This window comes from Aureococcus anophagefferens (genome assembly GCF_000186865.1).
Source record: "Aureococcus anophagefferens unplaced genomic scaffold AURANscaffold_8, whole genome shotgun sequence".
In the NCBI taxonomy this organism is placed as follows: Eukaryota; class Pelagophyceae; order Pelagomonadales; family Pelagomonadaceae; genus Aureococcus; species Aureococcus anophagefferens.
This window is the reverse complement of record NW_008705568.1, coordinates 208,848-232,793: the sequence shown is the minus strand read 5'-3', so window position 1 is coordinate 232,793 and position 23,946 is coordinate 208,848. Positions and strand designations below refer to the sequence as shown.

At 71.6% G+C, this 23,946-nt stretch overlaps 4 protein-coding genes across 4 annotated transcripts; 2 read left to right on the top strand and 2 right to left on the bottom strand.

The window, feature by feature from the left end:
• Positions 1 to 5,988: 5,988 nt before the first annotated feature.
• On the top strand, positions 5,989 to 6,450 carry AURANDRAFT_15079 (hypothetical protein; the record flags this gene model as incomplete). The annotated part of the gene is made up of 1 exon (XM_009038579.1): positions 5,989 to 6,450. A coding segment is annotated over one exon (462 nt), but the record flags the coding sequence as incomplete, so codon positions are not given.
• Positions 6,451 to 7,731: 1,281 nt separating this feature from the next.
• PTA2 (putative inorganic phosphate transporter) lies at positions 7,732 to 8,319 on the bottom strand (the record flags this gene model as incomplete). Its single annotated transcript, XM_009038238.1, has 1 exon — positions 7,732 to 8,319. One exon carries the CDS (start codon positions 8,317 to 8,319, stop codon positions 7,732 to 7,734), a length of 588 nt encoding a protein of 195 aa, XP_009036486.1.
• Positions 8,320 to 9,244: 925 nt separating this feature from the next.
• AURANDRAFT_63765 (hypothetical protein) lies at positions 9,245 to 15,133 on the bottom strand (the record flags this gene model as incomplete). Its single annotated transcript, XM_009038237.1, has 4 exons — positions 9,245 to 10,054; positions 11,119 to 11,253; positions 12,693 to 13,757; positions 14,066 to 15,133. 4 exons carry the CDS (start codon positions 15,131 to 15,133, stop codon positions 9,245 to 9,247), a joined length of 3,078 nt encoding a protein of 1,025 aa, XP_009036485.1.
• Positions 15,134 to 15,243: 110 nt separating this feature from the next.
• AURANDRAFT_63764 (hypothetical protein) lies at positions 15,244 to 22,302 on the top strand (the record flags this gene model as incomplete). Its single annotated transcript, XM_009038580.1, has 6 exons — positions 15,244 to 16,647; positions 16,848 to 17,246; positions 17,590 to 18,059; positions 18,257 to 19,180; positions 19,352 to 20,131; positions 21,096 to 22,302. The coding sequence occupies 6 exons, from the start codon at positions 15,244 to 15,246 to the stop codon at positions 22,300 to 22,302; spliced, it is 5,184 nt and encodes a 1,727-aa protein (XP_009036828.1).
• Positions 22,303 to 23,946: the final 1,644 nt, after the last annotated feature.

The window sequence follows — 23,946 nt, the reverse complement described above, 5'->3', positions numbered from 1 at the left end:
TCCCGGAGCTTGCCGAAGGTCGTCGAGAGCTTCGTCACCAGCGCGTCGGGCACGGCCGGCGCGTACGCCTTGAGCATCGCGACCTCGGACCGGACCTCCGGGTTGTCGACGCCGAAGGACGCGAAGGCGTCGCCGCACTCGCGGTAGAAGTCGTTGCCCTGGAAGGGCCGGCCGGGCCGGTTCGCCAGCACGATCATGCGGAACGCGTCGTCGATCCAGAGCGTGTCGTCGTCGGCCTCGGCCGCGTGCCCGCCGAGCGACCTGGGCAGCAAAAGGGTGATTCAACGTCGCTTCAACGTGAGTGTTCCGCGCGCGCGCGTTCCGTAAAAAGCATCCACGCTTCGAGGCCGTTCCAAGAGATGATCGCTCGTCCAAAGATCAGCCAAAACGAGTGGAAAACGGCCGAGATCGGAGCCTTTGAAGTTGGGAATTTCGCACCCTTTTGCTGCCCTCCGAGCGACCGCCGCAGGCACCGCCGGCCGTCCGCGAGCTGCAGGTCGCCGTCCTCGACCAACGCCTTCAAAATGCACACGACCTCCAGCGGCGCCTTGTCGGCCTCGTCGACGACGAGACAGCGGCCGTGCCGGAGCGCGCGGACCAGGGGCGAGTCGCCGCGCGAGACGACGCCGTCCGAGAGCACGGGCGCGGACGTCAGCGACCCCACGGTCGTGTCGCGGTGGAGCTGGACGTACTCGCGCTCGCACCTGAGCAGGTGGAGCAGCTCGTCCGCGATCTTGTTCTTGCCCACGCCCTGGTTGCCGATGAACAGCAGGTGGTGGCCCGCGCGCCAGTCCAACAACGCGTCGCGCAGGAGCCACATGTGCGAGTGGATGGGTACGAATAAAGGATCCGGCACGAGCTCGGGCCGCGCCGGCGCCCGCGTCGGCGCGGCGACGTCGCCGAGCACGAGGTGCTCGACGCCGCGGCGCTCCGCGTAGTCCGGCGCGGGCGCCGCGCGGCCCGCGCGCTTCGCCAAGAGCGCGAGCTGGCGGTCCTTGCCCGGCGCGGACCGCGCGCCGTTGATCGCGACGCTCCCCTCGACGCAGGGCAGCCCCGCCTGGCGGCAGGCCGTGTTCGCGTAGCGCTGCACGGCGTCGCGGTCCGCCGGGTCGAGGTACTTCGCGTAGGCGCCGACGGCCTTGTCGATGCAGTCGTCGGGGTCGTGGTCGAGCGCCGCGGTCCGGGCGGCTCTTAACAACTGGCGCAGCGACAGGGCGCAGAGCGCCAGGGACGTCGCCGGCGCCGCGACCTTCTTTTCCATCGCGAGCTTGTCGCGCTGGTACGCGTGGTCGCGGATCGACTTGTTGTAGCTCAGGAGCACGTCGACGACGACGTCGCCGTCGGGCGCGGGCCCGAGCTCGCGCTTCATGAGCTTGCGCTCGTCGTTGGGCTCGAAGACGGGCGCCACGTGGAAGTGGAAGAGGGACGCGAGCTCCGGGTCGAGCCACTGGCCCCGCCGGTCGTCGCGCGTGCCCGATGGCACGGACCCCGCGATCGCGACGACGCGGAAGCTCGGCGACACGCGCCGCAGGCCCCGCGCGCGCAGGTCCGTCTCCGACAGGCCACCGTGGAGCAGCTCCGCCCAGCGCCGCGGCGCGCAGAGCCGCGTCCCGTCCGGGAGGTCGAGCTCCCGGTCGCTGACGAGCCGCGCGAGCGTCGCGTACAACAAGCCCCGGGGCAGCCGGTCGACGCCGTCGAGCACCGCCACATCGCCGCGGAGCGCCGCGTCCACCAGCGCCGAGTCCTTCCAGCCCGTGTTGCCCCGGTCGTCCGTGACGCGCCGCTGGAGGAAGTCGCGCGCGCCCATGTCCTTGTAGCAGAAGATCGTCCGGACGCGGTAGCCGAGCGCGTCCGCGAAGCAGCGCGCCAAGGCCGTCTTCCCGACGCCCCGCCAGCCGCAGAGGCAGACGTCGATGCCCGCGCAGTGGTCCCGGAGCATGGCGCTGAGCACGACCTGCTGCTTCACCGTCAAATCCACGGCGAACTTCCGGGGCGCGTCGCGCCCTCCGAAGACGCCGTGCTGCGTCATGGCCGGCGGCTCCGCGGAGTTCGACGGCGTCTCGAACCGTAAAACGACGCGCCGCTCGCCGTCGCCGGCGTCGAGCGACGCCGACGTCGCGAAGCGGTAGAGCGCGTCGCCGTCCAGGCCGTCGAGCACGGGCAGGCCCCGCGCGTCGAGGCGCGTCTGCTTTAGACCGAGCGCCTGGTACGCCGCGTCCACCAACCGCCGGTCCGCGGACGACGGCGCGAATAACAGACCGTGCGGGTAGGCCCGCGCGAGCTCCGCGTGGACGGGCATGCGCGGGAAGAGCGTGCCCAGCAAACAGACGGAGCTCGCGGCCGTCGCGGGAAAGAACGGCGCGGCCGCGCGCGCGTAGACCGTCGCCGCGGCCGCCTTGGCGTCCCTGCCGCCGGCCCGCTCCGCCGCCGCGTCGGCGTCGGCGTCGCGCGCGCCGTCGAGCGCGTCGGCGAGGCGCGCGAGCTGGCGCACGGCCGTCGGATCCGCGGGGTCCTGCGCCGTGCCGACGTTGACGAGCGTCGCGAGCCGCGTCGCGATGCCCTCGCGTTTGAGGTCGAAGCAGGAGAAGCGCGACCGCAGGGGCGGGTCCAGGGGGTTGCCCGCGAACTTGGGCACCTGGGCAGGACAAGAGTGCGAAATTCCCAACTTCAAAGGCTCCTCTCTCGGCCATTTTCCACTCGTTTCGGCTGATTTTTGGACGAGCGATCATCTCTCGGAACGGTCTCGAAGCGTGGATGCTTTTTTCAGAACGCGCGCGCGCGGAACACTCACGTTGAAGCGACGTTGAATCACCCTTGTCCTGCCCTGTTGGGCACGGGCACGCCGATGGCGACGACGACGAAGGCCTGCGACGCGCGGCGGAGGCCCTCGGCCTCCAGCGCCGCGGCCGCGTCGGCCTCCGTCGTCGCCCCCGCCGCCGCGCGCTCCCGGGCGAGGGCGTCGAAGCGCTCCGGCGACGTGAGGAAGGTGCCGTCGTCGAGCGCCATCTCCCGGTTCTCGATGAGGTTATTTAACGTCGGCAGCACGTTGCGCTCGGCCTTGTCGACGCCCTCGAGCACGAGCACGCGCCCGTGGAGCGCCGCCTCGACGGGCGCCTGGTTCGCCCACACTAAGGCGCCGTCCCGGATCTCGCGCCGCTGCTTGAGGTCGCTCTCGCAGGTGTCGCGCGTGAGCGCGACGAATTCCGCTTCGCGGCCCAGAAGGTCGCAGAACGCCGCCACGAGGCCCCGCGCGCGCGGGCCGGGCTCGGACACGAGGAACATGTCCTGGCGCAGCTCGACCTTCTGCATCATCCACCGGAAGGCCTCCAAAACTTCCGGCGACAGCCAGGGCTTCGCGCCGCGGTGCGCCGCGGGTTTCGGGACCCGCGTGGCGTCGCGCGGCGACACCTTGGCCGCCGCGACGTCGCCGATGCGCACGGCGGCGACCACGCCCGCGCCCGGCGCGTCGCGGGGCCGCGCCTCGATGAGCGCGCGCCCGTGGGCCATGACCAGCTCGTTGCGCTCCGCGGGCGACAGGTCCCGCTCGCCCTCCTTTTCCGCCCGCGTCGGCCCCCGGACCATGGACCACGTCTCCGCGAGGGGCGGCGTCGCGTCGATGGCGACGAAGCTGCCCGTCTTCGCCAGGGCCTCCGCCTCCTTGACGGCGCCGGCCTGCTTCACCAGGAACTGCTCCGAGCGGATCCAGTCGCCGCCGTCGTCGTCGTCGCTGTCGGCCTCGTCGCGCGCGCGGAGCCGCGCGGCCTCGTCGACGCCCGCCCGCTCCTTGAGCAACGTCCGCAGCATCTCCACGTAGGGCTGCAGGTCGCGCGTCACCATGAGCGCCGGGTTCTCGTTGACCAAATTCGCCAGATCCTCGAGCGCGCGCCGCGATTCGCCCGCGTCGCCGACGCCGCCCCCGCGCTCGAGCCGCTTCAGGCACTCGCGCAGGCGCTTCTTGTCGACCATGAGGCGCAGTTCCACGTGCCGCAGCAGCGTGTCGGACAGCGTGACCCAGCCCTTTAAATTGCCCGCGGCGTCGTTCGCGGATTCGTCGACGAACGCGCGCGTGACCGCCCGGTCGTGGTAGAGGTGCGCGGCTTTCGCCCAGGGGTCGCCGGGCGTCGGCGCGTCGGCGACGAGGATGCTGCAGGTCTCGAGCGCGCGCACCTCGCAGCCCTCGGGCACCGTGCCGACCTCTTTCGAGTGCAACTCGGGCCGCTCGCGGACCTTGAGCCCCAGCAACCCGACGACTCGGTAGGGCTCGCCGCGCGCGCCGTCGACGGCGTCGGGGACCTTGCGCTTGTGCTTCACGAACTCCTCCGGGTCCCGGAAGTAGCCCGTGGCGCCGTCGCGCGTCGTGAAGAAGTAGCCGGCGCGGAAGCCGGAGAACTTGGCCGCGTCGACGAAGTCCGGGCCGGCGATCTCTTCGACGACTTCGTAGGACGACGCGTCCGAGTCGAAGGACTCCGTGTCCGAAAACCCGCCCTCCTCCTCCGCGAGGCGCGCGAGGGCGACGGCCTCCTCGGCGGCGCGGCGGTCGTCGTCGATCTGAGCCTGGTCCTCCGGGTCGGCGGCCTCGTCGACGGGCTCCGGCGACGTCTTCGGGTAGAGCTCGACGTTCTTGAAGGACACCCAGCCGTTGACCGGCGCGCTGATGCGCACGCGCGCGCCGTTGGCGTTCTCCATGACGCCCACGGCCGTCACGACGACGCGGTGCGGCAGCTCCGCGACCATGGCGGACCCGAAGCCCGGGCCCTCCCGGACGATCGCGCCGCACCGCGTCTTGACGAAGCAGCGGCTCGGGCGGAGGGCGCTCCGCGACTCCTTGCGGCCCGTGGGCTTGGACCCGGGGAAGTTCACCGTGCCGGGGAACTCCATGGCCGTGGGTCTCGTTCTCTCGGCGTCTTTTTGTCGAGGTTTTCCGTCCGCTCTCGCAGCGAGGACGCGCGGGCGTTCGAGGCGCTGTTTTCGAGCGCTTCTTCGGCTGAGCGGCTGGGTGCTCGGTGCCGGCGGCGGCCCGGCGCCACGCGGCCGGCGTAGAACGAAAAGTCGCCTACCACCTCGAGCTGCGACTGCTGCCAGTCGTCGAGACAGAGCCTAAAAACTCCTGTCTTGCCTTTTTTTACCACAGCATTTTGCGATAAGCCGATGGCGCCTCGCGCTGCCGCCATCGTAGCCGCGGCAGCCGCCGCAGCCGTCGTCGCAGTCGCGCTGCTGCGCCGCCGACGGCGCAAGAAGGCCTTGCCGCCGGGCTTGACGCTCTTCGAGCGCGTCCTCGACGCCGGCGCCTGCGACGCGCTCGCCCGGGTCGTCGAGGACCTCGCGGCGCGCGGCGCCCGCGGCGAGCTGGGCCCGCGGTGCTACACGCCCGTGTCGTCGCCGTCCTTCGCCGAGCGGCGGCAGAGCCGCGTCATGCTGCAGTTCGGCGCCTACGCGAACGCGAACCGCGTCGAGAACGCCGCGACCGCGCCGCTGCCGCGGGAGCTGCGCGCCGTGGCCGAAAGACTCGTCGACGCCGGCGTCTTCGCGGCGGCCGAGGCGCCGGACGCCTGCTGCGTGAATCTGTACGAGGCGGGCCAGTGGATCCCGGACCACGTGGACAACGGCAAGTTCGCGAGGCCCTTCGCGACCGTGTCGCTCGTCTCCGCGCAGGACACGGTCTTCCGGCGCGACGGGGCGGAGGTGCGCCTGCGGCTCGACGTCGGCTCCTGCCTGCGCGTCGCCGGCGAGGCCGCGGACGCCTGGACCCACGCCGTGCCGCCCGTGACGGCGCGGCGCGTGTCGCTCACGTTCCGCAGGTTGTCGGCCGCGACGCGGCAAGCCTTCGACGCGGCCAACGACGCGACGGCGTCGCGGCGCGCGCGGAAGAAGGCGGAGCGCAAGGCGAAGAAGCGCGCGCTGAAGCGGACGCCCGCGGCGCCGGCGCCGGCGCGGCGCGCGAACCCGCGGTCCGCGCCACTCGCGCTGTCGGAGCCGGCCGGCGCCGCGACGCCCGCGGTCGAGGTCGAGCACGTCTGGAAGGTCTACGACGCCATCGCCCCCCAGTGGCACGGCACGCGCTACAAGGCCTGGCCGAGGGTCGCCGCCTTCTGCGAGGCGCGGTGCGGGCTGGGGTCCTTGGTCGCGGACGTGGGCTGCGGCAACGGCAAGAACGCGCCCGCTTTGACGGCCAACGGCGCGCACGTCGTCGCCTGTGACATCTCGCTGGCCCTCGTCGAGATCGCGAAACGCGAGCACGCCGGGCGGCGCTACGACGCGGCCGTCGGCGACTGCACGCGCGTGCCGCTGCGGTCGGGCTGCTGCGACGTCGCCGTCAACATCGCGGTCATGCACCACCTGTCGACGGACGCGCGGCGCCACCGCGCCGTCGCCGAGACGCTGCGTGTCTTGCGACCGGGCGGCACCGCGCTCTTCTACGCCTGGGCGCGCGAGCAGCGCGAGTTCGAGGCGCGGAGCAGGGCAGCACAAGAGAGCGAAATTCCCAACTTCAAAGGCTCCGATCTCGGCCATTTTCCACTCGTTTCGGCTGATTTTTGGACGAGCGATCATCTCTCGGAACGGTCTCGAAGCGTGGATGTGTTCTCCGTAACGAGCGCGCGCGGAAACTCACGTTGAAACGACGTTGAATCACTCTTTTGCTGCCCAGGCGCGGAGCGGCCACGCGTTCGCGAGCGCGGACGTGCTCGTGCCCTTCCACCTGCGCAAGCACGGCGCCTACTGGGACGCGGCGACGGCGCGGCCCGCGCCGGCCCACGCCGTCGACGACGCGGCGAAGAACGCGACGGTGCTCCAGCGCTACTGCCACGTCTACGCGGAGGGCGAGCTCGCGGCGCTCGTCGCGGCGCACGCGCGCGTCGACGACGCCTACTACGACGAGGGCAACTGGGCCGTCGCGTGCACTAAGGTCTAGGGGGCGCGCCGTCTCCGGCGGGAGCGGCGCCAGGAGCGGCGGTCGTCGCCGCGTTCCCAGCGGGACGAGCCGACGCCGTCGACCTCGCAGCGCGCGAGCTGGAACAGGCTCGACGACGTACCGCGGAGCGTGCGGACGCGGCAGTCGACGAGGAGCACGTCGCTCCCGTGCGCGCGGATCGCGCCCTCGACGACGACGCCCTCGAGCTCGAGGGACGCGTCGGCGACGTAGAGCGCCCGCGACGACGACGACGCGAGCACGGCGCCGGACGGGCGGCTGAAGAGGCGCAGGTGCTTGCCCATGATGCGCCCGCACGCGAAGTCGTCGCTCGCGTAGCGCACAAAACCGTCGAGCGCGATCCAGTCGCCGCTCCGCGCGCGCTCGCAGCAGCGCCGCAGCGCCGCCGCGTCCGCCGGTGCCCAGCACCGCGGCTCGTGCTCCTCGAGCTGCGCCAGCGCGTCCGCCGGTGCCCAGCACCGCGGCTCGTGCTCCTCGAGCTGCGCCAGCGCGTCGTTGGGTACCCATTCGTTGGATGCTACATCACCGGCGAGCGCGTCGAGCCGTCGTCTGGCGCCGTCGTCGACGAGCCGGTGGATGGCCTTGGAACCAACTGCTTGTATCGCCGCGAGGTCGCGGCCCGACGCGAACTCGAGAATTGCTGCGATTGCGTCCTCGGGCATGATTGCGAGGTTCGACGACAGGTACGCGTCGCACATAATTTCCTTCCGAGCGCACGTCCGAGCGCGCTTCAAATATCGGTTCAACTCCATCGTGTTACCCGAGAAGTTACGCCGGCCTCCCGGGCTTCGCGAGCACGCCGCTCAGTCCTTCTTCTTCGGGTTGCCCGCCTTGGGCTTGCGCGCGACGGCCTTGTCGTCGTCGGCGGCCTTGTCGCCGCCGAGGAGGTCCGCGAGCGGGTTCGGCGGCGCCTTGAAGGGCCGCTCGAGCTTGCCCTCGGGCTTCTTGCCGAGGAGGTGGATCTGGACGAGGGGGTCGTCGAGCAGGTTCATGGGCTGCATGATGCACTGGAAGAGGAGGGGCATGGGGCTGCCCCACTTGTAGTGCATCGCGCTCACCATGCACACGCTCACGAGGCCGCTCTTGACCTTCTTGAGGGCCTCGGCCTGGTCGTAGTTGCAGATGGTCCAGGTCTTGGTCTCCTTCTCGCCGGGCTTCATGGGGTTCGTCGTCGTCACCGTGATCTCCGTCGCGTCCGCCTTGCCCGCGGCGATCGACTTGACGAGGAAGTGGACGCCGAGCGTCAGAGCGCACGCGCAGCCGAAGCCGATGCGCAGCTGCTCGACGTAGGGCGCGAAGTCGAGCTTGAGGAACTTGACGGCCATCATGAGGCACGGCACGACGAGCATCTTCGGCGAGAGCTCCGGCGCCGGCGGCGCGTCTCCGGCCATCGTGGTCGAGCGCGCGCGACCTGCGCGCGCGGGTCAGCGGCGGCATCGGCGCGGCGCGCGCGCAAATGAGCGACGGCGTCGGCGCGCGCGCGCGGCGGTGCAGGCGCGCGCGCGCGGCTGGCGCGCGGCGCCCGCGGGCGGCTCTCGCGCTGTGGAGGCTGCGGAGCCGCGCCGGCGCCGCCGCTGAAGGCTGCGCGGCGACCGCGACGGTTCCGGTCGCTCTCTGCGCTGCGGAGCCGTGCAGGCGCCGGCGCGAGGCTGTCTGCGGACGCTGGCGCGCACTGTGGCGAGGGACGAGGGCGTCGACGCGGACTTTTGCGATGCGGCACCGCTGCGGCACGATCGGCCGAGAGCTCGCCGCCGCCCTCCACTTGTGCCCCCAACGCTTGCCGTGCAGCTCGCGCGCCTCTCGGACCGCCCCGGGCCTCCAGCGCGCCGCCGGGTCCGGCGCTCGGGACGCGGGCGCAGCGGAACGACGCCCGCGCAATTCATAGGCGGTCGCTTCGGCCACCATGACGGACACGAAGATCCCCAGCGAGCTCGTTATTTCTCAAAAGTGGGACAAGCTCCTCGAGCGCGTCGCCATCAACGCCGGCACCGGTTTCGTCATCGGGCTCTGCGCGTCCTTCGTCTTCACCCGCGGCTACGCGCGCGCGGCCGGCGCCCGCTCGCCGTCGTCGCGCGCGCTTCGAACGCTCGCTCTTTCCCCTCTTCTGAAGCCTCGAAACGCGCGCAGGTACCGACTGGCCATGTCGACCTTCGGCGCGGGCACGGGCGTCGGCATGGCGTACGAGAAGTCGTCGGCGGAGTTCAGCCAGCGCTAGGCGGCCGTTCGTAACCGGCGACTCGCCGTCGATCTCTGTATACACGTGGACGGGGGCGCTCGATACCCGGGGCTTCGGGTTGGGTAGCGCGCGGGGGGGTCCTATCGTCGCTTGGCGCGCTCGAGGATGCGGCCGCAGTCCGCCGCGTCGAGGCCCTCCTTGGCCACGCGGAACGTGTCGCACGTGCCGCGGCGGTCGGCCTCGCCGATGTTCTTCGCCGAGTCGTCGACGAAGAGGACGACGTTGGGGTGCCACTCGTTGTGCTGCATGAGCTCCTCGATGAGGGCCGCCTTGACGTACTTGCAGCGCTGGAACGCCGGCGTGTCCTGGCCGATGACGCGGCCCTCGCCGAAGTAGCCGTTCAGCCCGACGACGCCGAGGTGGTGGCGGATGGCCGTCGCGAAGCCCAGGCTCAGCACGTAGAGCTCCAGGCCGTCGTCGCGGAGCCGGTCGAGCATGGCCTTGAGCGTCGCGACGCGCTCGGCGCCGCCCAAATTCGCCCAGACCTCCGCGTCCGTCATGGACTGGCAGAGCATGGGCTTGTCGGCGATGGCCCACTTGCCGAAGCGCTCGAGGAACTGGGGCGTCGACAGCGTGCTGTCGAAGTCGAAGATGACGCACTTGAGCCTCTCCGGCGCGACGACGCGCCGCGGCGCCGAGGCGCCGCGCGGCGCCGCGGGCGTCGACGCCGCGGCCGCGGCCCCGGGCGGGTCCCGCGGCGACGCGGCGCGCAGGGCGTCCAGCGGCGGCGTCGCGCCCGCCGCCTCGGCGTCGGGGGTCACGAGCGCCGCCATGACCCGGGCCGGCTGGCGGACCTCGTACTGGATGGCCAGCCGCTCCAGCTTTCCCACGGGGCCGCGCGGCCGGTAGGCGCCGCGCGGCGGTCGGGCGGTAGTGCGGTAGTGCGGGAGCTACGGCGGCGGCGGCGCGAGCGGCGCCGCGCGGCGTTCCTCCCGAGGCGACGTTTTTACAAGAGGAGATTAATCTCGTTGCGCCCAGGCATCGATGGTTGGATTTGTTGAACGAAAGATCAGCCCCTGGGGTTCCATCCACGATGGGCAGCCCATCCCTGATGCGTCCGGTGCCCGCGCGTCGATGAACACGCCGCCGCCGCCGCCGTCGCCCGCCGGCAGCGCCGCGGCGCGCGCCGAGGGCCGGCGGCGCGCCGCCGGCGCCTTCGAGGACACGGCGCCCCCCGACGACTTCGTCGAGCCCGACGACGAGGCCGTCGTGCCGGAGAACTGCTACGAGGGCTACGCGAGCGACCGCCTCAACGGCTGGCTCAACGACGCCTGCGTCGGCGGCGGGCCGACGCCCTACCCCGGCGTCAAGGAGGGCCCGCGGCGGCCGTGCGATTTGGGCCTCGTCCGCGAGCTCGTGTCCCGCGGCGCGTCGCCAGGGCAGGAAAAGAGTGATTCAAGTTCGCTTCAATATCAGTGTTTCGTGCGCAGCCGTTTCGGGAAAAACATCCACGCTTCGAGAGCGCTCCGAGAGATGATCGCTCGTCCAAAAATTAGCCGAAACGAGTGGAAACTGACCGAGATATCAGTCTCCAAAGTTGGGAATTTCGCACTCTTTTCCTGCCAGGCGCGTCGCCGCGCCTGACGGGCGCGCTCCACACGGCGGCGGCCAACGACCAGGCGGCCTGCTGCGAGCTGCTCCTGGAGCTCGCGGCGGGCGAGGCGGTCCACGGCGCGCGCGTCGACGACGTCGACGACAGCGGGTCGACGGCGCTCCACGTCTGCGCCGTCGTCAAGGCCGTCGCCGCCATGGAGGTGCTGCTGAGCCACGGCGCGAACACGGACGCGCTCAACGACCTCGCGCAGACGCCGCGCATGGCCGCGATCCGCGAGCGCGAGCTGACGGACGAGTGGTGCGCGGCGCTCGACGTCACGCTGCCCGACGACCTCGTCCGCAAGAACGAGGTCGACTACCCGAAGATCCTGGCGCTCCTCCCCGACGTGCCGCCGCCGACGCCGCCGCCCGTGAAGCTCCCGCCGGCCGCGTCCGCGCCGAAGGACGGCAAGCCGTCCCAGTTCTGGTGGCTCAACAAGGACGAGCACGGCCGCATCACGACGCCCATGCCGCCGGACGAGGAGTCCCCCGACACCTACGACGACGCGTCCTGGTTCGGCGGCGCCGAACGGCCGCCGATCCCCCGCGCGCCCGCCGTGCCGCCGTCCGAGGCCGCGCGCAAGGTCGCCGCGCGCGGCAAGGCCGCGCGCGAGGCGAAGCGCGGGCGGGCCGAGGCGAAGCGCGAGCGGCAAGAGGACGAGTCCAAGGCGGCGCCGCGGGACGACGCGAAGCGCGATGCGAAAGCGGGCACGTAAACTTGGTTTGTTGAAGTTTTGAAAGCGTCGTGCGATGGGCGGCTAGCTGCTTTTGGGCAGCCTCGTGGCTCGCGCACAGCCTTGCGCAGCTCGCGGGCAGCCCTGCGCATCGCCCGCGGGCAGAAAAGCTCGCGCACAGCCTTAGGCAGCTCGCGGGCAGCCTCGCGCTCCGCAGCTCGATCTTCGTAATCTCTCGGACAGTCTTGCGCAGCTCGCGGGCAGCCGCGCGTGTCATGCGGCGCCGCCTGCTCCTGGTCGCGTGGGCGTCGACCCTGCGCTGCGAGCCCGAGCACCCGCTGGCCCACGTGCGGTGCACGCGCGCGGGCCGGCCGGCGCCGTGCCTCGACGTCGCGACGTGCCCCGCGGGCGCGTCCGAGCGCGCGGCCGTCGTCGTCTTCTTCGACTGCCACGGCCCGCTCCACAGGACGCCGCGCCTGGAGACGACGGTGCGCGTCAACGGCGAGGCGGCGCGCCGGGACGGCTTCGACTACGTCTGGGCCGTGCCGCCCGCGGCGGACCGCGAGAACGACTTCCCGGAGTGGCTCCACAAGGACTACGGCGTCGAGATCATCGAGTTCCCGCTGCCGTGGATCGTGCCGCCGAACCTGAGCGCCGGCGTCCCCGTCGAATCGGGAGGCTGCTGCGGCGCGCGCGAGTTCGCGAAGCTGCAGTTCCTCGCGCTGGACCGCTACGACGCCGTCGTCGTCCTCGACGCGGACGTGAGGCTGTCCGAGACGGCGGCGCGAGATCCGCCGCGCGGCGTCTTCGACTGCGCGGCCTCCGGCACGCTGCTCACGACGCGCGGCTCGCGCTCGGGCGTCAACGGCGGCTTCGTCGCCGCGCGGCCGGACGCGGCGCGCCTCGCGGCCATGCTCGCCGCGCTGTCCGCGGCGACGGTCGACGAGGCGTCGGGCTGGGACGGCCGCGGCTTCGGCCCGTTCCGTCGCGTCGACCACCCGAAGTTCGACGCGCGCGTCCAGGGCTTCCTCTACCACTTCCTCTACGCCGACGCGGAGCCGCCCTTCCCCGCGGAGCAGGTCGACGCGTGCGTCTTCAACGCGCAGCACAACCTCGCGCACCTCTGCGCCTACGAGCTCTGCACGGACGCCGTCCGCCTCTCCCACGGCGCCGCGAAGCCCGAGGCGCGCCACTGCCAGGCCGCCGTCCAGAGGCGCCGGCGCAACGCGACACACGCCGGGATGATGAGACGCGCTTAGACGAGGAGGAACGCGACGGCCATCGCCGAGTAGAAGAGCTTCGGCGCGTCGCGGGACCGGTAGGCGACGTACTCCGCGGCCGTCTCGACGATGGCGCGCACCTCGCGGACGATCCTCTGGCGCCGCACCTCGGCCTTGCGCCTCATGCGGCGGTCGTAGTCGCGCCGCTTGGCCTCGTCGCCGAGCGTCTCGTGCGCCTCGCGGAGCGCGTCGAACGCGAGCTGCGCGTCCGGGCTCGGGTTCTTGTCCGGGTGGACGAGGAGCGCCTTCTGGCGGTACTTCTGCTTGACGGCCGCGGCCGGCGCCGACCGCCGGAGCCCCAGGACCGCGTAGTGGCCCCGGTCCGCCAATTTCCGCACGCGGTCGACCTCGTCGTCGCAGCGGCGCCGCTCCCAGGGGCTCAGCTCGCCCCAGGCCTGGGCGCGCCGCGCCTCGTAGGCCGGGTCGTTCTTCCGCCGCGCCTTCTGGGCCTCGAGCGCCGCGGCCTCGGCGGCGGCGTCGGCCTGGCCCCGGGCCAGCAGGTCCTCCAGGCGCGCCATCGTGTCGCCCTCGGCGATGGGCGGCGCGCCGGGCTTCCGCTCCGGCGCGCGGCGGTCCGCCGTCGCCGGCGGCAGGTCGCTGCGCCGCTCGTGGCGGATCTCTTCCGTCTGTGTTCGGAAGTTGGCGTTCGCGCGCGACGCGGTCGCCGGCCGCTTCGGCGCGTCCGCCGCGGGCTCGGGCTCGGGCGCGGCCGCGGCCGCGGCGGCGGCGTCGGCGCGCTCCGCCTCCGCGACGGCGGCCTTCGCCGTCTCCGCGTCGCGCGCCGCCTCGGCGTCGGCCCGCGCCTGCGCGGCGGCCGCGGCCTCCTGCTCGCGAATCATCTCCGCTAAAACCGCGTCGTCCTCGCCCGACGCGTCGTAGTCGTCGGGCGGCGCCATGGCCTCGCTGAGCGCGGCGCGCCGCGCCTCGAAGGCCGCCGCGGCCTCGCCCGCGGCGTCGACCTCCTCGGCGTCGGGCTCCGGCGCCGCCGCGGCGGCGACGATGAACTCGCCGCCGAGCGTGTTGGAGCTCGCCATGGGCTCCGGCTCCTCCGGCGGCGGCGCGGTGTCGCCGCTGGCGACGGCGACCAGGAGCGCGGCGGCGAGCCGCAGCAGCCGGCGCATCGTCGCGCGCGTCGACGACGACGACGACGCTCTTGCGCGGACCTCAGCTCGTTCAAGCTCGTCGATCGGCGAGCGTCATGTTAACGCGAAGTTGCAGCCGAGCACGTATCGCGTCGGCCTTGGACTTGGCCTTGGCCACTCACGTGAGTTGGCACGGGCCGGCTCCGGCAAGCAGGGAGCGCTTCGGCCCAACCCCGCTACTTCTTCATCTTAGGCGTGATCCCGAGGGCGACCATGGAGGTGATGGCATCCTCGAGGGACGTCTTCAGGGGGATGAAGCCCGCGTCGAGGACGTGGGTCTTCGCGAGCGTGTTCGAGAAGTGGATCGGCGTCGTCATGAGGAGGCGCTGGAATTCCGTCATGGCGTACTTGCCGACGACGGGCAGGTGGCTCGCGGCCATGGCCAGGCTCAGCTTCCAGGGCGGGAGCAGCGGCACGGAGCGGAGGTCGTAGTCCGGGAACGAGGCCGCCGCCGCGGCGCCGAGGCCCAGGATGTTCATGCACGGGTGGTCGTTGACGAGCACGAAGCGCATGCCGTCGAGCTCCTCCGCCTTCTCGAGCGCCGTCGCGTGGGCCGCCGCGACGTCGCGGACGTCGACGAAGTTCGCGCCCTCGCTGTTGGGCACGGCGTTGCCGTAGATGAGGTCGCGGACGAAGAGGGGAGAGGCCTTCGTGTGCGCCTTCGTCATCACGGGCCCGACGACGATGCCCGGGTTCAGCGCCACGAACTTGCGCGATTGATCCCCCTCGGCGAAGTGGGCCCGCGCGATGATCTCGCCCCGCGTCTTGCCGTAGCCGTACGCGTCGCCGTTCTCGATCGTCGACCAGTCGTTAAAGTCCGCCTCGCTGAAGACGTGGCCCGCGCCCTTGTCGTAGCGCTGGATGGCCGCGATGGACGACGTGTGGATGAAGCGCTGGACCGTGGGCGCCCTGTCGACGCTGCGGAGCACGTTCCTGACGCCGTCGATCGACGCGTCGGCGATGGCCGCGTCCGCGCCGACGACGACGGTCGCGGCCGTGTGGACGACGGCGTCGGCGCCGGCGAAGGCCTCGTCGAAGGACCCGTCGACGGACAAGTCGCCGCCGTCGATCAACGTGACGCGGTCGCCGCCGGGCAGCGCGAGCAGGTGCGCCGCCTTGGCCGGGTTCGCGTCGCAGCCGCGCACGGCGGCGCGCACGCTGTGGCCGCGCGCGAGCAGCTCCGCGACGACGTAGGAGCCGATGTAGCCGCTGGCGCCCGTGACGGCGACCGTCGAGAGGCCGCGGTGCGTTGCTGCTGCTCGGCGAGCCACGAGCATCATCTGGCTTTGCCCGGCTCGGCGACTCACTATCGCAAGCGCCATCACTTGTGGGCAATGAGAGCACAGGATGTTGAACGCACGGAGCAGCCCACGAATTGGCGGCCGTCAGCATGGGGCGGCCCGCGCGCAGCGGGCTGGCCGTCGCGGCGCTGGGCCTGCTCGCCCTGGGCTTCGTCGCCCGCCCGCGGGCTGCGCTCCTCGCGCTCGCGGAGCGCCTGGCCTTCGGCGACGCGGCCGCGGCGAGCATCGTCGCGACGAACAAATACAGCGCCGCGCACGGCCACGCCGGCGCGGACTACCCCTGGCTCGAGACGGGCAAGCTCGTCGAGCCCCACGTCGCGACGACGCTGACCTTCGAGGGCGTGACGGCGGCCTACGACGCGTCGCGGACGTCGTGGCGCGTCGACGCGCGCGCAACGAGCGGCGCCGGCGTCGTCTCCGCGGCGGCGTCGCCCGTCTCCGCGACGGCGCTCTTCACGGCCGTCGGCACCTACGACGTCACGTCGGTCCTCGCGCTGGCGACCGGCGGCGAGCTGGCGCTCGGCGACGCGGTGACGTGCCGCTACGTGCGACGCGAAATCCGGACCCTGGACCGCGCGGACCGGACCGCGTTCTTCGCCGCCGTCGAGGTGCTGGTCAAGACGCGCGACGGCCCGGGCCGGGCGACCTACGGCGACGAGTGGCGCGGCATGGACCACTACGTCGCGCTGCATCTGGCGAACGCCGTGCCCAACATGCGCGAGGACCACTTCCACGACGGCATGGGCTTCGTGAGCCAGCACGTGGCCATCACGGCGGACTTCGAGCTGGGTCTGCAGGTCGTGAACCCGGCCGTGAGCGTGCCCTACTGGGACTACACGCTCGACTGGACCCTCGCGAACGGCACGGACGCGGACCACCCGGAGCGCGCGCTCTGGGACCTGGAGCTCTGGTCCGACGCCTTCTTCGGCAACGCCTCGGGGAGCGCGCTCCACACCGTGGAGACGGGCCGCTGGGCCTTCACGAAGGTGGCGAGCGTCGGCGACGTCGTCGACGCGAACTATCCCGGGACGTGGGCGAAGAACCCCTTCGGCGTGCTCCGCGCGCCCTGGAACCTGAACCCGTCGCCCTACGTGACGCGCTACCACAAGCAGTGCGACCACCGCATCGAGGCGTCGAACTGGCCCACCTGCGAGACGCACCGGGGGCTCGTCTACGACACGGAGACGCTCGCGGATTTCGTGCCGTACGCGGCGTACACGGCCCACGCGGGCGTCCACCTCATGATCGGCGGCTCCGCGGGCTGCGAGTCCTGGGCGGAGCTCGAGGGCCTCGTGGGCGCGGACAACGTCAAGTCCTTCTACTTCCAGTCGTCGTTCCTGTTGCGGAACGTCTACCGCTTCGGCCTCTGCGCGCCGCCGGAGTCCTGCGCCTTCGACGCCGCGGACAACTGCACGCTCCAGTGCCGGGGCTGCGACGACCCGGCGGCGATGTCGTCCTGGCAGCTGAGCCAGTACGAGCAGTGGTTCCCGGACGTGGAACGCAGGGCAGGACAAGAGAGCGAAATTCCCAACTTCAAAGGCTCATATCTCGGCCGTTTCCCACTCGTTTCGGCTGATTTTTGGACGAGCGATCATCTCTTGGAACGGTCTCGAAGCGTGGGTGCTTTTTTCGGGACGCGCGCGCGCGGAACACTCACGTTGAAGCGACGTTGAATCACCCTTGTCCTGCCCAGGTCGAACGCGACCCGTTCATGCGGGAAGCCGTCGTGCGGAAGCTCGTCTGCGGCGCGTCCTGGCGCGTCGGCGACCACGTCGAGGCGTCGTCGCCCGCGGACGTGTCCTTCTGGCCCGCGCACCCGACGATCGAGCGCCTCCTCCAGTACAAGTTCCTCGCCGCGCCGTTCGCCGATTTGAGCTGGAACGCGACGGGCAACGCCTACGGCTGGAACGACCTCTGCAAGTGGGGCGCCGACTTCGACCAGGCCGTCAACTGCGCGGGCCACCGCGCCGACGACCTCACGGCCTTCTTCGTGAAGACCCAGGACGGCAACGGCACCTACGCGAAGGCGCGGCTCTCGAACGAGGAGATCCTCAACCGCGAGACGCAGGCCGGCACGGAGAAGCTCTCCTACGTCTACGACAACTTCAACTGGGCCCACTGCGATAACTTCGACTAGATTCGTGGTTTGTTTTGCGGGCGGCGACGCCGGGCGCATCTTGCGGCCGCCGTCCGACGTTCGAGCGGCCACCGCACCGTGGTTGCAGTCAAAGCGATTGAGCTCTCGACGAGCTCGAGCGTGATGGCTAGCTGAAGCGCTCTTCCCTGTCTCTTGCGCGCGTCATATGACCGGAGCCATGCGGCGCCGCCTGGTCGCGGCGCTCCTGAGCCCGCTGCTCGCACGATCCCTCGTCTGCCCGCGGCGACGCCAAACGCGCCTCCCGCCGCCCGGTGCGTCGGCCACGGACATGCCCGAGCCCTGCAACGTCGTGCTCACGACGACGAACGCGGACTTCGACAGCCTCGCGGCGGCCTGCGCCCTCGCGTCCCTCTGGGGCCACGACGAGCGCAAGTCGTCCGTGCCGACGCACGTCGTGCTGCCGCGGGGCGCTTTACCGGTCGTGCAGCGGTTCCTCGCGTACCACAAGCACGTGCTGCCCCTGCGCGGCTTCAAGACCATCGACGGGGCCGACATCGAGGCTTTGGGAGTTGTCGACGCGAGCTCGGCGGCGCGTTTAGGGCGGTCGAAGCAGTGGCTGAAGGTCGCGGAGACGGTGCACGTCTACGATCATCATATGCAAGGCGACTCGAGCAAACCGCGCGAGGAGGACGATTTGGGCGCGGCGGCGACGGAGCTCGTGGTGGAGCCCGTCGGGTCGACGACGACGTTGATTGTGGAGCGGCTGCGGTCCGCGGGCGTGCGGCCGTCCGTGCCCGAGGCGACGCTGTACGAGGCAGGGCAGGGAAAGAGTGATTCAAGGCTTCAACACGAGTGTTCCGCGCGCGCGCGTTCCGGAAAAAGCATCCAGGCGTCGAAAGCGCTCCGAGAGATGATCGCTCGTCCAAAAATTAGCCGAAACGAGTGGAAAACGGCCGAGATATGAGCCTTTGAAGTTGGGAATTTCGCACCCTTTTGCTGCCCAGGTACGTGCTCGGGATCCGCGCGGACACGGGCGGCCTGACCTACGAGTCGACGACGGCGCGCGACGCCGCGGCGCTGACCTGGCTGCTGCGATGCGGCGCGTCCCAGGCGGCCATCGCCGAGTTCGGCGTCGAACGGATCTCCGAGACGCAGCGGGAGATCCTGTCGACGGCGCTCAAGGACGTGCGGACGGAAACCTACCGGGGCGTGTCCATCGCGCGCGTCGTCTGCCGCACGCCCGACTACGTGCCCGGCTTGGCCGCCGTCGTCGAGGAGCTGCTGGAGCTCACGGCCGCGGACGTCATGCTCATGGCGGCGGAGCACGGCAACGGCGTCGATTTGATCGGCCGCGCGCGACCGTCCGCGGTCTCCGTCGACCTGCGGGACGTCATGTCCTCCTTCGGCGGCGGCGGCCACGCGCGGGCGGCGGCGGCGGCCGTGCCCCTCGACGCCGTGCGGTCGCTGGACGAGGGCGCGCAGGCGACGCTCGACGCGTGCGCGGCGCTCGCGCGCGACATGGTGCCGCCCGAGCTCACGGCCCAGGTCATCATGACCAAGGACGTCGTCACCATCAGCGCCAACGCGACCGTCGCCGACGCCCACGGCACCATGAAGGCGTCGGGGCTCAAGTCCTTGCCCGTCGTCGACGGCAACGACGACCTCCGGGGCACGCTCAAGCTCAACGACGTCATCCGCGCCGAGAAGAAGGGCAACGCGGCGCAGAAGGTCCGGGGCATCATGCGCACGCAGGTCGCGTCCGTCGGGCCGGAGACGACCGTCGGCGAGCTCGAGACGATCCTCGTCACGACCGTCGGCCGCGTGCCCGTGATCACCGACTCGGGCCGGCTCCTCGGCATCGTCACGCGCACGGACCTCCTCCGCCTCCGCAACTACTACTCCACGCTCCCGGGGCCCTCGGCGTCGAGGTGATAACAGGGTAGATGCATCGACTCGGGAGGGGAGCTTGAGGTTCAAGCTGCACGGCAAGGTTGTAGAGCAGGATGGCTGCCGGGCAGCCTCGATGATGCGATGCTGACGCGCCGCTTTGCGCGTGCGCTCCTGCTCGCGTCGGTGGCCGCCGCAACTTGCGACGATAGCAAACGCAATCATACGGTCGTCATTCTCTTCGTGGGCGCCAACCAAGATGATCCCACGTTCCAGCTGCTGCGCTGCGCGGCCGTGCGGTCCGCCGTGCGCGTCGCGCGGCGGCGGCTGCCGAAATTCGCCGTCCGCACGCTCTTCGTCTCGCACGACCGGAACCGGACCGTTCCCGGCGCGCGTTTCGACGCCGTACTCGACGCGCCGCGGGCGCTCGACGTCGCGACCGTCGCCGTCGCGCGCTACGAGCACGTGCGCGCCATGCTCGACGCCGTGTCCCTCGGCGCGGCCTACGCCGCCGACGACATGTGCGCGGGTTGGGTGTGGCGCGTCCGCCTCGAGATGCTCGTCGGCGCGTTCGATCTGCCCGACGACCCGGACGCGGCGGTCTGCTACGGCTACAGAAACCAGTTCGCCGGCAAAATGGTGTCGGAAAACCTGCTCTTCGGCACCGCGGCGACCGTGCGCCGCATGTTCGCGCCTCACGACTGGGATCCGGCCGCGCCGCCGGACCCGACGATCCTCGAGCGGCTCCGACCATCACCCGATTTCAAGAACGGGCCCGAGGCGCTCATGGAGGCGAGGGTCGGCTCGGGCGTTTGTGATTTTGCCGGCGTGCCGTACTCCCTGTTCCTCGCGCACGACGTCTCGCCCGTGCGGCGCTGGTGGGGCAGCGGCGCGCGCGGCGACTGGGACCACAGCCGCACGTCGGTGCTGGACCACGCCGAGCTCCGGCCGGACCTCGCGTCCTGCGGGCGCGACAACCCGAAAGCGAACTGGTCCGCCCTAGAGCTAAGGCGCCCCTAGTCCTCGTCGTTCCCCGCGATGGCGTCCTCGGCCTGCTCCGTGAGCTCGGCGATGACCTCGGCCTCCTGGACGGCGGTCTTGGCGACGGCCGCGACCTCGGCGACGACGGTGGCCTCGGAGATGGCCGCGCGGATCAGGCGCCGGTTGCGGAAGGCGAAGCGGATCAGCGCGCCGAGCAGCTTCCGGATGATCTTGCCCGGCCGGATCAGCTTGTGCTTCTTCGGGGGCTTGGGCAGGTGGTGGAGCACGAAGCGGAGCGGGTGGTCGAGGCCCGCCGCGTGCGTCAGGAAGGCTGCGAGCTTCGCGCTCGCGAACGACAGCAGCGGCGGCGAGACGGACAACGCGTCGACGACGAACCACCAGCTCGCGAGGTAGGCCCACGCGAGGGGCTTGAGGTTGCCCTTGACGCGCTTGCCGCTGACGAGGTGCACGACGATGTCCGCACAGAGGAAGAACCAGACCAGGTCGGCGAGGTACAGGGACCAGGCCGCGAGGTCGTCGTCGATCAACCGCTCGGGGACGCCGAGTCGCTTCCGGAAGAGGCGCCGCTTCGTCACGAACTTGCAGCTGACGCCCTCGACGAGCTTCGGCGGGGGCTTCGCGAGGCAGGCGGCCGTGACGCGCTTCGCGTGCGCGGCGTCGAAGTGGACGTAGAGGTCCGTGCCCGTCTGGGCCTACGGCACGCGACTGTTTTTTTCGAGCGCGCGAACTAAAAATGGTCTTCGGTGGACGGACGCCGGTGCCCGCCAGGAGCAGCAGCACGCCGAGGCCCCGCCAGAAGCGGCAGACGAAGCTGTGGTGCGACACGATGGCTGGAAGCGTCATGCTGCCCGATCCTGTTGTACAGTGCAAGTTGCGAGGGCAACGAGCCGATACATCCGCAAAGCTGCCCAGAGAGACGCACACCCATCTCCTTCGGAGCGGAGGGCAACCTAGTTTGTCTCCGACGTTCTCTTCCCCGGCGACGGACCGTGGCACGGACATGGGCGGGGCGCCGTCGCGCATCCTGGAGAAGCTGTGGCTCGGGGGCGCGGACGTGCTCGACGACTTCGAGGCCTTCGCCCGGGAGAAGGGCATCGACGCCGTCGTGAGCCTCGGCGAGGAGACGGTGCGCGCGGGCATCCCCAAGCTCCACCTCGACGAGCAGGACACGCCGGAGACGGACCTGCGGCGCCACTTCAACGCCATCGTCAACTTCATCCACGACCACCGCTGCCGGGGCCTCGGGGTCTACGTCCACTGCCACGCGGGCGTCTCGAGATCCGGCGCGGCCGCCGCCGCGTACCTCGTCGCGTGGCTCGACCTCGGCGTGCGCGACGCCCTGGGCCACCTCATGCGCTGCCGCGACACGGTGCTGCCGAACCCGGGCTTCCGGGACCAGCTGTTGGATTTCGCGGACGACCCCGCGACGGGTTCCTTGAGGGACCAGCTCCGGCGGACGCGGGGCCCGCTCCTCGCCGAGGACCTGACGGACGTGGCCCGCGAGCTCGAGGCGTCGCGGGACCGCGTCGAGACGACGCGGAAAAGCGAGTGGCTCTACGAGTTCTCGGGGAAGCCCGTGCCCGAGGACGCCGAGATCGAGCGCGACGACTACGGGCTTTTTGTGAGGGAGGACGGCAGCCGCTGCTCCGTGGCGCGGGCCGGCGCGTTTTTGGCGGAAGCGGAGCACGACTGGTCGCGGAGCGACGCGGCGCCCCTGGACGTGCTCGACTACGAGGGCCAGATCTCGCGGCTGCAGGCGAAGCTCGCGCCGGCGCTCCGGAGCAAGCGGCCGACGCCCAAGAGCGGCCTCGGCTGGCTCGCGCGGCCCGAGGAGAAGGAGGCCTGGGCCGAGCCCGGCGACGCCGGCGGCGACGCGCGCCGCGGCGACGACGCCAAGGGCTGGGCGTCGGACGCGGCCGCGGACTGCGTCCGGTCCCAGGTGCTCGACGAGGTCGCGCCGGGGGGCCGCGAGGCGAGCCGCGGCGGCGGCGAGGCCGGCGACGCCATCGACGACGACGACCGCCTGCCCGGGGAGTGCCTCGGGGGCTGCGGCTTCTTCCCCGCGCGCGGCCAGCGCTTCTGCCTCCACTGCAAGGCCCTCCGCCTCGCGGGGTCCTTCGACGACGACGACTTCGACGAGACCGACGCCGAGGAGGAGTGAGGGGGCGGGGGGTCTTCTAATGTGTGTCTGCTGGTGTTGCGAAAGCGGGACCCCCGGCGAGCTTCGCGAGGCAGTCAAGGGCGCGCTTTTATCGAGAGCATGGAGCCTCTCCGATGATGAGGGGCCTCGATGGTGGTGAGCCGCCGATGAGCACGCGTTCGCAGTTGCTCGCCCAGCTCGCAGCGCGCGACCCGCGGAAACGGCGGCGCGCCGCGCCGGCGCCGACGCCCGACGATTCCGACGACGAAGTCGTGCTCCTGGGCTCGCAGACCGAGGCGGAGCGGACGCTCGCGCGCAAGGCCGAGGCTGAACGCTCGGGCGCCGTCGTCGACCTCGTGCAGAAGAAGAAAAAGAAGAAGAAGAAGGCCTTCGACGACCCGCTCGCGGCCGCGCTCGCGGCCCCGCCGCGGCCGAGGCCGCGCGCGCCGGCGCCGGCGCCGGACGCGGACACAGACGCGGACGCGGAGCTGGCGGCCGCGCTGCGGACGGCGCCCGCCGCGATCACCGCCGCCTTCGCGGACGACGTCGTCGACCTGACGAGCGAGCCCGACGCGCCGGCGCCGGCGCCAGCGCCCGCGCCGCGTCCGGCCGAGCGGCGGCCGCGGACGACGACGACGCCCGCGCGCGAGCGCGCGATCGCCGAGATGCGGGCGCGCGACGAGGAGCAGGCGCGCGTCGCGGCCGAGCGCCAGGCCAAGCGCGACGCAGAGCTCGCGCGCGTCGCGGCCGAGCGCCGGGCGGAGGAGGCGCGCCTCGCCTCGGAGCGCGAGGCGAAGGAAGCGGAGGTGAAGGCGAGGCGAGCCGCGGCGAGAAAGGCGCAGAGACAGGCCGAGGCACCCCGAAGGCTCAAGGAGCGCATGGCGAAGCTCGCGGCGAAGGCGATGGGGTTTCGCTTTGCGTCGAAGGAGGAGGAGGAGACCGCGGCCTTGAAATTGGAGTTTTTCAATGCAGTATCTGCAGCGGAAAGCGCCGAACTCCTTGTCCTCAGACTCAAGCGCGACGGGACGGTGCCGCTTGGGCACTTGGGACACAACTGGAAGAAGACTATGGATTCGACCGGGATCAAAAATTTCCTCTCAACGCATTCGACTATTTTTATCGTCAAGGGAAAAGGAGGCGGAACCGTCGTCAGCCTCGCGCCACGCCACGAGGCTTCTTTACAGCGTCTCCGGGACGAGTCGCGTCCGACAGCTCATGGCCGCTTTCTGGTCCACGAAGCTCGCGCGGAGTACGCGCCGGCCGATCTTCGGCGCGGCCGGAGCCCCGCGCCGCGCCGGAGCCCTGAGCGCCACGCGCCGGTCCCGGCCTCCGCGCACGCGCCCGCGCCCGGCGGCAGCGGTTTCTCGCCGCCGGGCGGCTGGCGCATCCCCGCGCCCGCGCCGCTGCCGCGCCCCGGCGCCGCGCGCGCGCCGCCGCCGCCTGCCTCCCCGCTCGCGCCGCTGCCGCATCCCTGGACGGCGCACCGCGACCCGTCGAGCGGCCGCTTCTACTACGAGAGCGCGGTGACGGGCGCAACGCAGTGGCATTCGCCCGCGGCCCCGGCGATCATCACGCGCGGGCAGACCACTCCTGCCCGGACGGGCCTCCCGGCGGTCCTCGCCGCCGCCGCGGCCGACGCCGCGGCGCGCGCGCGCGGGCCGCCGC